The 16,408-nt window shown below is 46.7% G+C and overlaps 1 protein-coding gene across 2 annotated transcripts in view; it reads left to right on the top strand.

Moving 5' to 3' along the window:
- The window catches only part of Cracr2a (calcium release activated channel regulator 2A), a 109,783-nt gene that overhangs the window by 74,808 nt on the left and 18,567 nt on the right, over positions 1–16,408 (top strand). For both annotated transcript variants that reach the window (XM_075982682.1, XM_075982681.1), the window contains 3 exons: positions 1,198–1,304; positions 4,568–4,901; positions 11,615–11,747. In XM_075982682.1, the coding sequence (XP_075838797.1) occupies positions 1,198–1,304; positions 4,568–4,901; positions 11,615–11,747 (574 nt within the window). The remainder of the gene's footprint in view (positions 1–1,197; positions 1,305–4,567; positions 4,902–11,614; positions 11,748–16,408) is intronic.

Genomic DNA, 16,408 nt, shown 5'->3' with positions numbered 1-16,408 from the left:
GCTCCTGCCCTCATTCTCCCAGGTTGTAAGGCTATTTGTGGAAAAAGACCATCTCCAAGAGAGGGTGGTGTGTGCTGAGGCCTTGGCTGAGCCCATTAGGTCAGCCTCTGAGGGCTGGTGTGCCTTGCCTCAGGCCCTGCCTGGCTTACGCTGCTGTCCCGAGGGTCCTTGTCATTCCACTTCCTCTTTGACATCACAGGCCAGCGGGCAACTGTCTCAGCTGCCCACGCATGTGTACTGTCAGAGCAAGACTTAAGCCTACACTTGTTGGTCTGATAATGATAATGATTATAATTGTTTTGGAAGAAATACTAATTTTTGAAAGCTCCCAACCAAATGCCTTCCTGAACCCTTCACCTGCCCAACTCATTTTGTTTTGAAAGAGACAGGGTGGAAGGAAGAGCACCAGGAGGAAATCAGAGAAAAGGGGTAGAACCCATTTGCTGCAGAATAGTCATTAAAGATTTGCCTGGAATCATTAAAGTCATGCCCTCAGGGGTGCTGGGGGCTCAGCAGTTCTTCCTCTCATTATGAGTCGACAGAAGGTTGGCTGATTAAGGCAGAACTTTCTCTGTGATCTGACTCCACGCGTCTCCTGGAGGAAGTCTGTCCCAGGTTCTGAGCCCTGCTCCTCTAAGTTTCTGTGTTACAGGTATCTGGGCAGTTTATCCACATCCAGCCTGCTTCCACAAATGACTGCAGAAGTCCTGGGCTAGTGAGGGTGTGGTGGGCAGAGCCCTGAGCTAGCTGCCCCTTTGGGTGGCTCCCTATCTCAACACCTCATGGGCTTTGGTGGGAAAGGGAGATTAGAGCCACAAGGAAGAATTTGACTTAAAATACCAGGAGCTTTTGGACTGTACATATTTTCCTATGTAGTAAATATCTTTGTCTTCTTTTTTGATCTCTTGCAAATTACCAATGTCCCTGTGAAGAATAACCCCGAAGGCCACAGGCACTCCACCCTGTATTCCCTCCTCTAAGTAGATTTCTGGAAGGGAGATGTAGTTGTGGTGTGTGTGGGGGTGGGGGTGGGGATACAGGGCAGTTGGTTACTGAACTGGATGCAGGGGAGTGGTAGTCAGAAAGCCTGCCCTGCTTCTCCCATTTAGAGTCCTGTCTAGAGCCTTCCCTCATTTCTGCTCAAGCATCAAGATGAATCCACAGGCGTGGATCTCAGGGCATTTTGTGTTTCTGCAGAAAGATAAGGCGGCCAAGGCAAACACAGCTGTTTCCAAGGCAAGCAGGAAGCAGAGATCTGGCTCTGTGATCGGCAAATATGTGGACGGCAGAGAAATTCTTGGGAGGTAAGTCATCACCCATCATTCCTCCTTCCTCCATTCAGTCATTTCACACCTTTTGGGAGCTGCCTCTGGGCCCACATCTACTGGTCTTTGAGCTGTGGCCCTACTAGGGAGGCCTAGAATCTTGGAGGACATGGTCCTCTCTGTTGTGACATCCAAACTGGTCGGAGACTACTCAGAGCAAACCTGTAGGACGGACACCATCTCAGCGGCTATCCTGCCTTGCTGAGAGCCTACAGACAGCCATTGATGGGAACTGCAGACCAACTGAGAAAGAAAGGAAGGAAGAAGAGGAAAAGGAGGAGGAAGAGAAGGTGATCAAGGAGGAAGTGACTGGACAGTGCGCCATTTCCTGGATCCACTTGGTTTCTCTGGAATATAATTATACTGACTGTGAGCTGAATTAAAATGTCATATAGAATCACCATTAGCTGGAACCCTTTAGAGACAAAATTAAGGCTTGTGATTGACAGATCATTCCAACGATTCATGTTTAACTAACTCAAAGACAACATGCTATGTAGCTGTTGGAGGGCACATGAATTGTGGAAAGGGTCAGCCTGCTACTCATTGATACAGACAAGCCAGTCCCCTCCTCCTCTTTAGAGCAGGTACTCCATTCACACGGATGGACACAGAGAGGTCATGGCAGCCTTTCCCTCCAATATCAGATTGAGGGAGAAGATGTGTAAAATCACTTACAGAGACGTGCAAGCATGAACTGAAAAGATGCATAAAGTAAAAGTGACTTTGGGATGGAAATGGGCTGATCAGGGAAACCCCTGGGTCAGATCATCATGAATTATCTTGCAATAGTTCAATAATGAGGAACAATCTGGAGGCCAAATTTTTACTCTTGTATTTGCCAGCCTGCTGGTTTCTCCGAACTGAATGGATTTCTAGATTGATTGACTTGACAGTCATTTGTAGATTACTTACTTTGCATCTGACATTCTTTCAGGCCTTGCGACTTTCCCACTATGTCTCTCCACTAGCAAATGCTCATTTAATAGAGAGGTGTTTAGTGGCCACTATTTGTGAGGTCCAGTGCCAGTCACTGGAACAGAGTTTTGCAAAACAGCCCCTTCCCTCTTTCATGAGCTCACAGCCAAGCGGCAGAAATAGAGAATAATCCGCTAAACATCAAAGTGTGTGCTCTGAATTCCAATATCGATTTTGGCAAAAGCAGCTACTCTCTCTACTGCTGGCAGGAAGTGTTTGGTGGCAAAACAAAAATGAGCTTAGACATGCTAAGCTGAAGCCATTACGGAATGTCAACAGCACTTGAGATGTTCCCAAATAAAACACTTTTTCCAAGAAGAGCTTCATTTTAGAGCACGCTTAAATGGTTGTTTCTTTTTCTGGTAGAAAACTTTCAGGAAAGTGTGTGTGTGTGTGTGTGTGTGTGTGTGTGTGTGTGTGTGTGTGTGTGTGTGTGTGTGTGTTTGCATGTGTATGTACATGTTCATGTTGCATGTACAAGCAGCTAAGAATGCAAACGAGATAATCAGATCATGGTCTCAATAGTGTACAGATACAGAGGAAGGTGTGCTGGAGAGAAGCCAGTTGGCTTTTATTTAACCTGTATCATAAGTAGAGAAAAGTGTTCAAATTTCTGTAAATCTTTTGCTCTCTATCCAAACCAATTTACTGCCATTGAAAGTAAAGACTGTCTTAATTTGTCCTTCAGAATCATAGCTAGCTTTAGAAAGTGATGGGTTCACATTGGTTTTCTTTTCCCTTGCTATTATTGACCTTAGGAAGAACAAACACCAGAAGCCAGGAGCAAGGTCAATGACGCTTCTTTGTTCAGCACTGTTTCTGTGTCCCTTAATCAAACAGTTCCTTTCTCCATTTCTCCTTTGACCTTGTCACCTTGCTGGTTCATCTGCATTCGTTTTCATGCATTCATGTGTGTGTGTGTGTGTGTGTGTGTGTGTGTGTGTGTGTGCCTGTGTGTGTGTGTTCATAGATCATGCCTGTTACCTTTGAAATACTCTCACCTTGAACCGTTCACTAGGACAGAGAAGGATCTCAGTGTTCTGGATACCTGTACAGATTTTGCTCCCCAAACCCTTAGAAAACACAGTCTGTGCCCTATGCCCCAACTGCATAGGGTTCCTTCCTCCTCTTGTCCTCTTTGCTCATAGCACTTAAATGCTTCCAGAATCACTAGCTGTGCAGGAGCCGGGCGGGATGAAAAGCAGGCCTGCTCGCCTCATCACTACACTCCTCTTGTCCTCTTTGCTTATAGCACCTAAATGCTTCCAGAAGCAAGTATATACCAAAGTAAAGGCCACCTGCTCCTCCCTCTATTTTAGGAAGTCAGAAAGGAAGAGGGGGATGCATGACCCAAGCCCATTTATAATGATCTGTCTCTGAGTCAGGGGACATCTGTCATGGGTAGGAGGAGGTCCCCCACAGCGACAGGACTCGAACACTGCTGAGGGATGCTTCGTGCACAGGTGCTCTATGAGGGTGCCCTGCGTGGGTGTGTCCTGTATGAGTGTGCACTGTGTGGGTGCGTCCTGTGTAAGAGTGCCCTGTGTGAGAGTGCCCTGCATGGGTGCGTCCTGTATGAGTGTGCACTGTGTGGGTGTGCCCTGTGTGAGAGTGCCCTGCGTGGGTGTGTCCTGTATGAGTGTGCACTGTGCGGGTGCGTCCTGTGTAAGAGTGTCCTGTGTGGGTGTGCCCTGTGCGGGCGTGTGCTACTTGGCTATTCCTCTCATGCATTCTCTTACATATGAACAGGCTAGGTGGGTGGACCCTGTTTTGTGATGAGGAAACAGAGGTGTGAGGGGTCGATGTCCTTCCATAAGGACATGCAGTGGAAGAGGGCGTGTGGCGGGAGCAGAGCCCGGCCACATTATTGTTCTCCTAGGGTACCTATCTCCAACCCTGTGAATCCCTTTCTTCATTCCCTTCTCCTTCGTTGAACAAACCAGGCCATAAGAATATATGTGTGCTGTTTGCTACATCAATCCTCTCTTAGTCCAGCACCACACGAAGACAGGGCCTTTAGTTTTAACTGCTATTTGGTAATGATCTTCACCAGCATCTTCATCACTGGCAGTCATGGCGGCGGCGGCGGCAGGTGGCAGCCCTTATGAGGCTGTCAAAAGCATGAGTTGAGTGATGGGTCTGTTGTCTCCTCTCCTTCCCCAGAGCTCTTTCCAGTGCTGCCGGCAGGCAAGTATCTCTCCGCTTCCATATTGATATTCTATCATTTTCTCCTATGCATCTTCTTCCTGTCCCCGTTCTGATAGCCAGTCAGTGGAGGAGGATGAGGCCTTTGGCATCCTGAGGAGAAGGAGTTCTGTGGGCCTGAGTGCCTATCTCCTGGCAGAGGAGGAGTCTGGAACTGGGGAGCCAGGGACTGGGGTTCCACGTCGTCATGCACTCCGCAGAATCATCTCCATTGAGGAAGACCCCCTGCCTCAGCTCCTGGAAGGTGGCTTTGAGAAGCCACTGAGCAAATGCCCAGAAGAAGAGGAGGTCTTTGACCAGGGGGCAGAAGGGCAAAGCGTGACAGCCCCCGCCTTGGAACTCATCCCTACGTCTCCCCGAGGGCAGCCTGTCGGAAAAGAAGCTCTCTACAAGGTGAGTTCCAGGCAACGCTACTGAGATCTGCCCCCTTACCTTTGAGCCCAGGAGCCCCAAAGGACACTTAGGGGCTGCAGTGGGCCTTGGGATTCATCATATTCTGTGTCCCAAAGGTCTTCTTCCCTTCCTTACACCTTTTCAGCTGAGCAGCAGAGAGACTCATTGTTTTCATAACTTCCCTTGTTAACTTCTGTTCCCCCATATTTCACACGTGCTCTTTGAACTCAGATCTGAAGCATTTACCGAACACGCCCACTGGAGTCAGTGTCTGCTAAGACCCATTACAAGGTCATCTGGTACAGCTCTGTCGAGTGTGCCGGCCATCCTCTTTCTGTTGATCTCGGCCGCTGAGTCTCTACCGTTCCCCAGTGGTCCGTGGACTCCTCCCTCCAGGTGTTTCTACCCTCCCCCCCTCCTCATTCAGGTTTCCCTCTGGATTCTGTAAGGAGAACAGTTCAAAGGTCATGGCACTTGCTTTCTATTACCGAATGCTCTCCAGAAGGGTGATCCCTCTTTGTCTTGTGGGACCTATGACCCTCTGCTGGTTTGTAATGTGTGCTTTGAAATAGGCCATGCAGCCCTTGGCCTTTATTCTGATCCTTCAAAACATCTCTAGAAATTACTTGGCGGTACGCAAAGGGCACATCCCTTGGGCAGCCCCCAGCCAATGGGCCCCTCTCTCTCCCTGTACTCCCTTCCAAATAAATCCTTTTAATACGGGGACCTACACTCACTTTCAGTGGGCACGGATGGATCAATATCAAAGTCATCCAAGATGCCACCCAGTATCACGATATGTGGCCAAGAGGTCTGTAAGAGACAGGCCTAGAGGAGAAGTCTATGCTCCCATGTTCTGAGGCCTGTCTTTGCCGTGGTCTGATGGATGTTGACAAGTGTTTTACCCCTCTGCCAGAAGGAAAGGTAGGAACCCAGAGGGGAGAAGATGGGGCAGCCTGCCTCTCTGCTGGGCTCTTAGCCTTTGGAGCTGTGTGTTCTGTAACTGTCCGTCTCTCACAGAGCACCCCAATGCCCCCAAGGTGCCTCACAAGGCCGTGCCACTATTTTGCTGCAACAACAGAGAGAACCTTGTGTGGAAGGCTGCCCCGAGGCAGACCTCCATGAGGCGTAGGTGATACCACTCTTCTGGAGAGAACCTGGTAATAGGAATCAGGGCCATGACCTTTCAACCGGTACTTCTACTAGTGAAAAGTCAACACTGTAAGTGATGCTTAGAATAGAAGAACATAAAAAAAAACAAGGCTACTAAAGGGACATAAATTATATTGCAATAATTTAGTAGAATGTTACATACCTGCTAAAAGAAATCACAATTTCTAAAAGGTCTTTAGTGATTCGGAGGGATTTGTATTGTTATTGAATAATTACAACTAGGATGAAATAATATATATATTTGGTTCTCAATTCTGTTTAAGTAAAACATTTTCTCATATTTATAAAGTCTGAAAATGCATATAATGTGAATAGTGGCTATCCGAGATCATAAAGAATTTTTACTTTTCTTCCTATAACTGTATGTTTCCCAAACTTAACAGTTAGAATATATCACTTTAAATTTTTAAATATCTATTTTATTTGCAAATGTATGTAGGCACATGTGTAGATGTCAAAGGACAGTTTGTGGGAGTCGCTTTTCCTCTTCCACTCTGCTAGTCCCAGGGATAGAATTTGGGTTGTCAGCCCTGGTGGCAGGCACCTTTATCGCTGAGCCATCCTGTCAGCCCAGAATATATCATTTTTGCTTGGAGGTTTTCATTTTCTGACTTGGGTTCTGGGTGTTATTGTTGCTTGTTTGTCTGTCATCTGTATTGTGGTGTTGGGGACAGAAACTTGGGGCCCTGTAAGGGGGACAAACCCTTTATGTCTATACCCTTGCTTTTTAAGCATGTTGGAGGGAAAGAAAGATGACATCAAGCTTCCTGTACCTTGCCTGTCCCTTCAACCCATCTGTCTGTCCCCAAGAAAAGAGAGCAGGCTGAAGGACCTCCCTGATCTTGTGGGTTAAGCTGTGATATCTGGACCATTCCTGGTCTCCTATGTGAGTTCTTCCCAGGGAAGGGCCAGGTAGCCGTGGGGCTTAAGGCCAGGCAACCCTGAAATCACAGCCAAAACCACCTCTCTACCACCCCCTCCTTGGATGCCACCTTCCCACCCCTTACCTGTTTCTGCTCTTCCATATTTTGTGTGAACAGATGACAGTTGGGAGACACCAGGACAAAAGACAGACAGAAGCTCGTGCCCTGTGTCTTCAATGGATAAAGAAAATGGGGTGCAGGGCATTGTTTTAATTTTATCTTACATTCTTGTAGTTGACTTTAAATTCTCCCCGAAGTCTACTGTGGTTTTGTTCCGAAATTCAAGTGCTGCTCACATCAGCTGTGCTTTGTTGTAGTGTTTGCTCACCAGATAAGCTAATTCCCTCAAATCCACTTTTAAATCCACCCAAAAGAGCCTCCCCCTCTGACCAGCAGTGCTGAGCCAAGCTTGAAGGTGAGGCACATGGTGAGATAGTATTCTGGAAGGAATGGCTGCCTGTGGAGGGTGTCCCTAACCACCTCCTGCTCACTGTCCATCCCAGAGAAAGTTCAGCCATCCTGGGTCACAGTCCAAGGCTGGTGGTAGTTCATTCTTGCTTTGTTCTCTGGGGATCGATGACAGAGCAATGTGTGGTTGCCTGTGGAGACTCCCCACTTCCTGAGTGGGATGGTATTCTAGCCTGGCTTCTGTTGCCATGACCAAAACACTGACCAAAACCAACTAAAAGGGAAGAAAGGGCTTATTTTATCTTATCACTTCCAGGTCACAGTAGGTTGTTGAAGAAAGTCAGGACAGGAACTCAAGGCAGGAACTAAAGCAAATACTATGAAGGAATTGCCGCTTTCTGGCTTTCTCTCCAGGGCTTACTTAGTTTGTTTTTGTATATGACCTAGGACCACCTGTTCAGGGGTGGTCCTATCCACAGTGGACTGGGCCCTCCCATATCAGTCATCAATCAAGAACATGCCCCTCAGCCTTGCTTACACACCAGTCTGATGGAGGCAGTTCTTCAATGGTTCCTTTCTCAGATGGTTCTAGACAAGAACTAGCAAGCTCAAGGGTGGAAAATCACCACCTGGCTATCCGTGGCCGATGATCACGTGATAATTGAAGTTGAAGAGATGGTGCAAGGGCCATGTGCAGAGACTCAAGGGGTCTCCATTCCACCCAGAGACTATGCGGTGACTTCTCTTGGGGACACATGAACATTAACAACTTAGACAGGGTACCTATGGCAGAGTAAATAAAGGATTCCAGTCAGTGAGAGAACTTGTGGGCTAGTTGGGGTTACTTACCAGAGCATGGGTGAAAAACTCAAAAGCAGCGTTACCACCAACTAGCCTACCCCAACAAGGGTGGCGACTCCAGAAAGCTGCAGGCTTGCACCTTACAGGCAATTCCTCCAGAGAGAACTCCAGAGAGTCCCCTCCCCAAGACTAATTATCTCTGTTTGTGTAACCTTAAGGAGTCTATGAGTCTTGGAGCTTTCAGAGCTTTTGAAGTCTCCTAACTTTCTTGAGTCTTAGGAAGCTCCCTCCTCCCTCTTGGAGGGATGCTTCAAGTTAAAGGAAAAAGCTAAGCAATGGTACCCAGTCCTGTGGAGGTTTTTTTTCTCACTCTCCTCTACCTTCTAAAGACTATCTTGTGCTTCTCTGCTGCTGTGATACACACCGCGACCAAAAGTAACTTGGGGAGGAAAGGGTTTATTTCAAATTACAGCTCGTAGTCTTGAAGAGGAGTCGGGACCGGAACCAGGAAGCAGGAACTGAAGCAGAGGCCATTGAAGAATGCTGCTTACTGCCTTGCTTCCCATCACTTGCTCAGCCTACTCTCTTGTAGCACCCAAGACCACCTGTTCAGGGAGGGGGCACCATTCACAATGAACTGAGCCCTCCCACTAGATGCTGAAAAAGCCTTCAGCAAAATACAATATCTCTTCATGATAAAGGTCTTGGAGAGAACAGAGGTACAAGAAACATACCTACACAGAATAAAGGCAATATACAGCCAGCCATCAGCCAACATCAAAACTAAATGGTGAGAAACTCAACATGATCCAACTGAAGCCAGGAACAAGTCAAGGCTGTCCACTCACTCCATATCTATTCAATATAGTTCTTGAGGTCCTAGCTAGAGCTAGCGCAAAAGGTCAAGGGGATACAAATCAGAAAAGAAGTCAAACTCTCAGTATTTGCTGATGATATGATAGTTTATATAAGCGATTCCAAAAATTCTACTAAGAAACTTCTATAACTCATAAATACCTTCTGTAATGTAGTAGAATACAAGATTAACTCGGAAAAATCAGTAGCCCTCCTGTACACAGATGATAAATGGGCTGAGAAAGAAATCAGAGAAACATTACCCTTCACAATAACCACAAAAAGCATAAAATATCTTAGAGTAACTCTAACCAAATAAATGGAAGACCTGTATGACAAGAACTTTAAATCTCTGAAGAAAGACACCAGAAAATGGAAATATCTCCCATACTCTTGGGTGGGTAGAATTAACATAGTAAAATGGCAATCTTACAGAAGCAATCTACAGATTCAATGCAATGCCCATTAAAATCCCAGCAAAAGTCTTCACAGACTGGGTAGGTAGAATTAACATAGTAAAATGGCAATATTAATAAAAGCAATCTACAGATTCAATGCAATGCCCAGCAAAATTCTTCACAGACCTCGAAATAACAATACTCAACTTCATATGGAAAAGCAAAAAACTCAGAATAGCCAAAACAATTCTGTACAATAAATGAACTTCTGGAGGCATTACAATCCCTGACTTCAGAGCTACAGTACTGGAAACAGCCTGGTATTGGCATAAAAACATACAGGAGGACCAATGGAACCAAATTGAAGACCCAGATATCAATCCACACTACTTCAAACACCTGATTTTTGACAAAGAAGCAAAAAATATAAAATGGAAAAAAGAAAGCATATTCAACAAATGGTTCTGGCATAACTTGATATTAACATGTAGAAGAATGAAACTCCAGGCACAAAACTCAAGCCCAAATGGATCAAAGACCTCAACATAAAACCAACCACACTGAACCTCATGGAAGAGAAAGTAGGAAGAACATTTAAATGCATTGGCACAGGAGACCACTTCCTAAATATAACCCCAGTAACACAGACACTGAGAGAAACAATTAATAAATGGGACCTCCTGAAACTGAGAAGCTTCTGGAAAGTAAAGAACACACACACACACACACAAACCCAGCAGCCTACAGAATAGGAAAAGATCTTCACCAACCCCACGTCAGACAGAGGTCTGATCTCCAAAATATACAAAGAACTCAAGAAATTGGTCATCAAAAAAACCAAATAATCCAATAAAAATTGGGGTACAGACCTAAACATAGAACTCTCAACAGAGGAATCTAAAATGGCTGAAAGACACTTAAGGAAATGCTCAACATCCTTAGTCATCAGAGAAATGCAAATCAAAACAACAACTCTGAAATTCTATCTTACACCTGTAAGAATGGACAAGATCAAAAACACTGATGACAACTTATGTTAGAGAGGTTGTGGGGTAAAGGGAACACTCCTCTGTTGTTGGTAGGAGTGCAAACTGGTACAGGTGCTTTGGTATCAGTAAATACTCAAATTAGGAAATAACCTACCTCAAGACCCAAAAATACCACTTTTGGGTTTATACCCAAAGGATGCTCAATTGTACCACAAGGACATGTGCTCAGCTATGTTTATAGCAGCATTATTTGTCATAGCCAGAACCTGGAAACAACCTAAATGCCAAAGAATGGATGAGGAAAATGTGGTACATTTACACAGTGGAGAACTACACAACAGAAAAAAATAACGACATCTTGAAATTTGGGAGCAAATGGATGGATCTAGAAAACATCATATTGAGCGAAGTAACCCAGACCCAGAAAGACAAATATTACATGTACTCACTAGACATAAAGCAGAGAAAAACTCACAATCCCAGAGAACCTAGACAACAAAGAGGACCCTAAGAGAAAAACATATATGGATCTAATCTACACGGGAAGTAGAAAAAGACAAGATCTCCTGAGTAAATTGGAAGCATGGGGTTCATGGGAGAGGGTAGAAGGGAAGGGAAGAGGAAGGAGAGGAAGGAAGAAAAATAAAAACAACAAAATATTAAAAAAAATGCCCTACAGACTTCCCCACTGGCCATTCTGATGGAGGCATTTTCTCAGTTGAAGTCCCCTCTTCCCAGATGACCGTATCTTATATCAAGTAGATGAAAATAAACAAACAACCCCAGCACACTTGCCTTCCCCCACCCCAGTAGAGAATTCTGCCTTCTCCCTAAACCCCTGCCATCTGGCCCTTTGACCCCTTGTAATTCACACCCCAGAGCTCTGGGCACACTACTGTCAGTATCCACTCCATCAGCCAGGCCCTGCCTGCTTGTCTTAGAGTCCCATTGGCATGAACACTTGGGAAAGGCTGTTATTTTTTCTAACAATCTCTTGTTCTTCCTGGAAGGAGCCCCACACTCTAAGACCAGTGCTGGCTGCATTCTGGGGCAGAAGTGGCCTCCCTGTGCTGGGGTCTCAGTGGACCACCGCAGTGACAATAAAAGGCAGCCTAACAGCAGCAGGGGCTAGTGGCAGTGCTCAACAGAGTGTCTTCTGTCCACAGGAGGAAAACACTCCCTCTACCCCAGACCGGCTCTTCAAGATCGTGTTTGTGGGAGACTCTGCAGTGGGGAAGACATCCTTCCTGAGGAGGATCTGTGAGGCCCGCTTCTCCCCAGGCATGGCGGCCACTGTGGGTGAGTTCTCTCCTCAAGGAGGGGATAAAGGGTAATGGGAGGAATGGTGGCACTGGCTGTTCAGTAGTGGGCTAGGAGGAGCAAGGAGAAGCCCATCTTAACCTGCTGGGCTGCTGGATGCAGTGGGGAGGGGGGTGAGTGCTTCATAGTCCCAACCTTGTGTTTAGGGAGTTGTGATTGACAGCGGTGGGTGTGAGGTCTTTGTTCCCCTCTGTGAGCCCCCACCTACCTTTGCTTCTTCTGCCCCACTTTAAGAAAATAATCTTATGTATGTATGTATGTGTGTGTGTGTGTGTGTGTGTGTGTGTGTGTGTGAGAGAGAGAGAGAGAGAGAGAGAGAGAGAGAGAGAGAGAGAGAGAGAGAAAGAGAATACAAGTATGAAGGTCAAAAGACAGTCTATGGGAGTTGGTTCTCTCCTTTCACTGTGTGGGTTCCAGGGATCAAACTCAGGTCATCAGGTTTGACAAGTACCTTTACCCACTGAGCCATCTCACTAGCTCTCTGTCCCCGTTTCAATCAATGGGGCCCCAAACCTTCATACTTCCCCAGCTCTGATGGGAACTCCCACAGAGACAAGCCCTGCTACCCCCAACCTTTCCTATGGGCCTACCCCTGCCTGCCTCACCCTTAGGCCTGTGGATACATGTACACCCAGCACCCTGCAAGGCTTCTTTTATACGCTGACTTGACTTGTCCCATATCCCGGATTTGCTGGGAGTCACGGGAAATTAACTGTAGGAGTGTATTAGGCTCAGTCACCGTTAGATAATCATGGCTGAATGTGTTCCCACTGATGGATAATCCTTTATTCAAAGAGAGGCTTTTGTTTCACCCAAAGCTGCACATGGCGTTGGAGTGTGTGGCGGGATCAAGGGCAGGTTCACCTTTTAGCTTCCACCATGTTGAGTCACTCGACCAAAGAAGAGAGCGTGAGAGTCTGAGAGCTTGCTGTGCCTCTTTAAGTGAACTGATGAGCCAGCTGTACTTGGCAATGTAGTCAGTGCAGTCTTAGTATCTGAACAATGGCCATGACATTTCAACCTGTGATCATTGTGATCAGCCTGATGGATTAAGAAACAGGTCCAGAGAGATTAGGAGCCCTATCCACATTCCCACAATTAGGACTGACCCTCCCCCTCCACACACACAGGACATCATCTAGCCCTTTCCATAGTACCCTAACAATGTTGCATCGTATGCCCAGAGCACCCTGTGAGTGGGAGGGTCCCTTTTCTGCCTTTATAGGTGGGCAGAAGTTGGAAGCAGGAAAGGCTGGGAGTTTCAGTGGACCATTGAAAATCCTAGGTCCTCATCCTAACTCTGCTACTAACTTGTCTGGCTCTGTGACACAGTCCCCCTTTGGGCTTGATTTTTCTTATATGAAAAAGAAAGGATTGGATGTGGGTACCCTGCCTGCTTTCAAGCCCAGGTCTCTAGCCATACTACCCTTTCCACTGGCTTCTGACAAACTAGCTCTACAGGCCAAGCTTTCCAGGACCCTTCCTGTGTCTTCCCACATGCTTCCTTGCCCTCTGCTTTCTGGTGACCTTTTCTTATGCAGTTGTATCTTGTGCCTCCCTCCTGCGTTACTCTACATAAAATGAAGGACATCCCAATATGAAGCATCAGACATGAAAGGAAACAGCGGGACAAGCACTGGATGAAAACCCAGGACAGTCTGACCTAGCTTTTCTAGGAGGGAAAATCGTCTGCTATCAGTGCCGCAGTGGCTGGAGGCAGAAGGGCTGGCTGGCTTTTTTGGAGGTGCTCCAGTGTGGGACCGATAAGTCAGGGGTCTACGATGGGCTCATGGTGACCGAGATGTGTTGTGAGAGATGAGAGGCTCATCTCTCCTGACAGTGGAGTCAAGCCCGCTTGTAGTTCCCACCTCAGGCCTGAGATAGAAGGCTCTGATGAAGAAAACCGACCCATTTGTACTTCCCTAGAGCCCACCACACATTTCGGGAAACTTCCACAATTTAGGAAAAGGACAAACTACAGGTCCTTTATCACAGGACACAAACACACCAGAGTACTAGCAGGTTCTCTAGGGCAAGTTGTCTAGCCCAGGGTGTCCTTTGTGTGTGAACTGATTAGCAACCGCCACATCAGCCACCAGAATACGCTACTTTAAGGATGATGCATCACATCAGAGTCAGTTTCCCAAGACCACAGCAACCCAACCCCCACCCAGAACTCTGGCCAACCCCTTGTCCAGAGCAGCAGATAGGATTCCACTATGTAGTTGGTAACGTTTTACTCTTTGCTCTTTGGGAAACCCATCACCCAGCTCCCAAAAAAATACATGGAGACTTATTCTGTCTTATGATTGCCCAGCCTTAGCTTGACTTGTTTCTAGCTAGCTTTTCTTAAATTATCCCAACTACCTTTTGGCCCTGGGCTTTTATCTTTTTCTATTCTATATACATTTCTGTACTTCTTACTCTGTCACTGTGGTAGACTACTCGTTCATTTCCCAGGTGCTCAGGCCTGAATAATCACACAGAAACTTTATTAATACAACACCATTTGGCCAATAGCTTAGGCATATTTCTAGCTAGCGCTTACATCTTGAACGAACCCATTTCTATTAATCTGTGTATCACCATGAGGCTGGGGCTTACCAGGTAAGGTTCTGTTCTGGCATCTTTCTCCTTCAGCAGCCACATGATGTCTCCTCGACTCCTCCTACTCTCTCTCTATATCTCTTCCAGCCTGGCTATATTCTGCCTTGTTATAGGTCAAAGCAGCTTCTTTATTAACCAATGGTAATAAAACATATTCATAGTATACAGAGGGGAATCCCACATTATGTGTCTTGCTATGTAGCTGGGTGGGTGGTCCCTGGTGTCCTCCTCTCCTCCCATTTCTTACTCTTCGGTCTTCTCTTTATCTCCTTGTATTTATTCTGTCTGCCTGGCAGCCCCATCTATCCTTTCTCCTGCCTTGCTATTGGCCGTTCAGCTTATTAGACCAATCAGGTGTTTAACAGGCAAAGTAACACATCTTCACAGAGTGAAACAAATGCAGCATAAAAGAGTGCAACACGTCTTTGCATCATTAAACAAATGTCTCACAGCATAAATGAATGTAACACATCTTCAACTAATATCCCACAACACCACTCAGCAGCACACACTGGGCCTTTCTTCAGACTCACCTCTGTCACTTGAGCTGACTTCCTGGTCTCCTACACTCCATGAGAAAAATGGTGTGTAGAACCTTTGCCTTTCTGTACAATAAGGTAAACCTTGTGGGGTCCTGCCTACTCCACCTCAGGACCCTGCCTGCTCCTTCATGAACAGCTGTTTGAATCTGTAGACATCAACGGATGGTTTTTGTGGCGCCCTGGAGCTGGAAAGACCCTTGGGAATGGTCTATTCACATCCAGTCAGATTGTGAGGGGAGAGAGGCCCTCAGTGAGAGTGACCATGAGAGAACAAATCTCGCTGGCTGGTCCCCAGGGCTCAGGTGCACTACTCCACATGGTTTCTTACCCTCCCTTTTGATCATGTCCTGTTAGAATGCGCTCTGTTATCTCTTGACAGCCAGTGAGGTCCTCATCCCCATGTCCTGTAGGGAATTCCTGAAGCACCCTTGGGCCCTCCTGTAAGGCAACTTGTGGACATATCCCCTCCCCTCCTTGCATGGTGACAGCCTGGACTGCCTTCACCAGAAAGGCTGGTGTCACCTTCTGGGGACCCTTCAGCTCAACCCTAGCCCACACCACTCTGCAGCTCGCTTCTAGTGACTGGTGATTTCTTTGCTGTAGCTGTCAATCTAATCAGGTGGCAAGTTGAAGGACATCTCGATGTCATCATGGAATGTTCAGGCAGAATTTAGAGATTATGAAACACCAATGTAGTGTTCCTACAAACCTCCATCCCTCCTTATTATACAAAGAACAGAATCTCTAAAACTGAGGTGGGATGACATCATCAAGGTCATACTGCCTGTCATTGGCGGGGCCCAGGTCTTCTGGTGCTTGGACCTTTAGAGTGACAGATGGTCTTAAAACTCATCTGGTCCGGGCCCTTTGGCCCCACAGTACTCTACTGCCTCTTCTGTTGAGCTCTTGTTCTCCTGCCATGGTGTCTGGGTGTGCTCGTTGTCATTCCCTGCTCACCTTATGTTGTCCGTGTGCTCTAGCTGCACACCCAGCCTCTGTGGACTTGCTTACATGCTTCTCTGGCTGCCTGTCTGATGCTGGACAAGGAAATGCCTTTCACATCCAGCGGGGACTCACATCAAGCTCACCACTGCACAGAACACATTTGTCCAGCCCTCCGTCTACTTCACTCCCTGCAAAATAAAGACACCATCCATCCTCTAGCAACCAATCGAAAAGGTAGAGGTGGCTTTCTGGAGGCAGCCAACACCAGCTGCCTCCAGCAATACCCACTCGTCCTTTCCCAGTTTCCCATGCCAAGAACAGAAAGCTCATTCATGGGGCTTCAGGCCCTATGAGGGGTTTCAGATCTGACCCTGCCGGTGGTTGCTCACTCAGAAGTAGTGAGAAAGAAGGGAAGAGCGTACTTCTCCAAAGCATAAAGAGTTGGGGTACCCCCCCTCTCATGCTTTTAACCAAGAGGAAAATTTACCCCCAGTTCAGAAGCTAGCAGGTGTCAACATGACCATGGGCTGCCTGAGGAGAGGAAGA

Source organism: Microtus pennsylvanicus, chromosome 8 (genome assembly GCF_037038515.1).
Source record: "Microtus pennsylvanicus isolate mMicPen1 chromosome 8, mMicPen1.hap1, whole genome shotgun sequence".
NCBI lineage: Eukaryota > Metazoa > Chordata > Mammalia > Rodentia > Cricetidae > Microtus > Microtus pennsylvanicus.
This window is presented reverse-complemented; position numbering and strand designations above follow the sequence as displayed.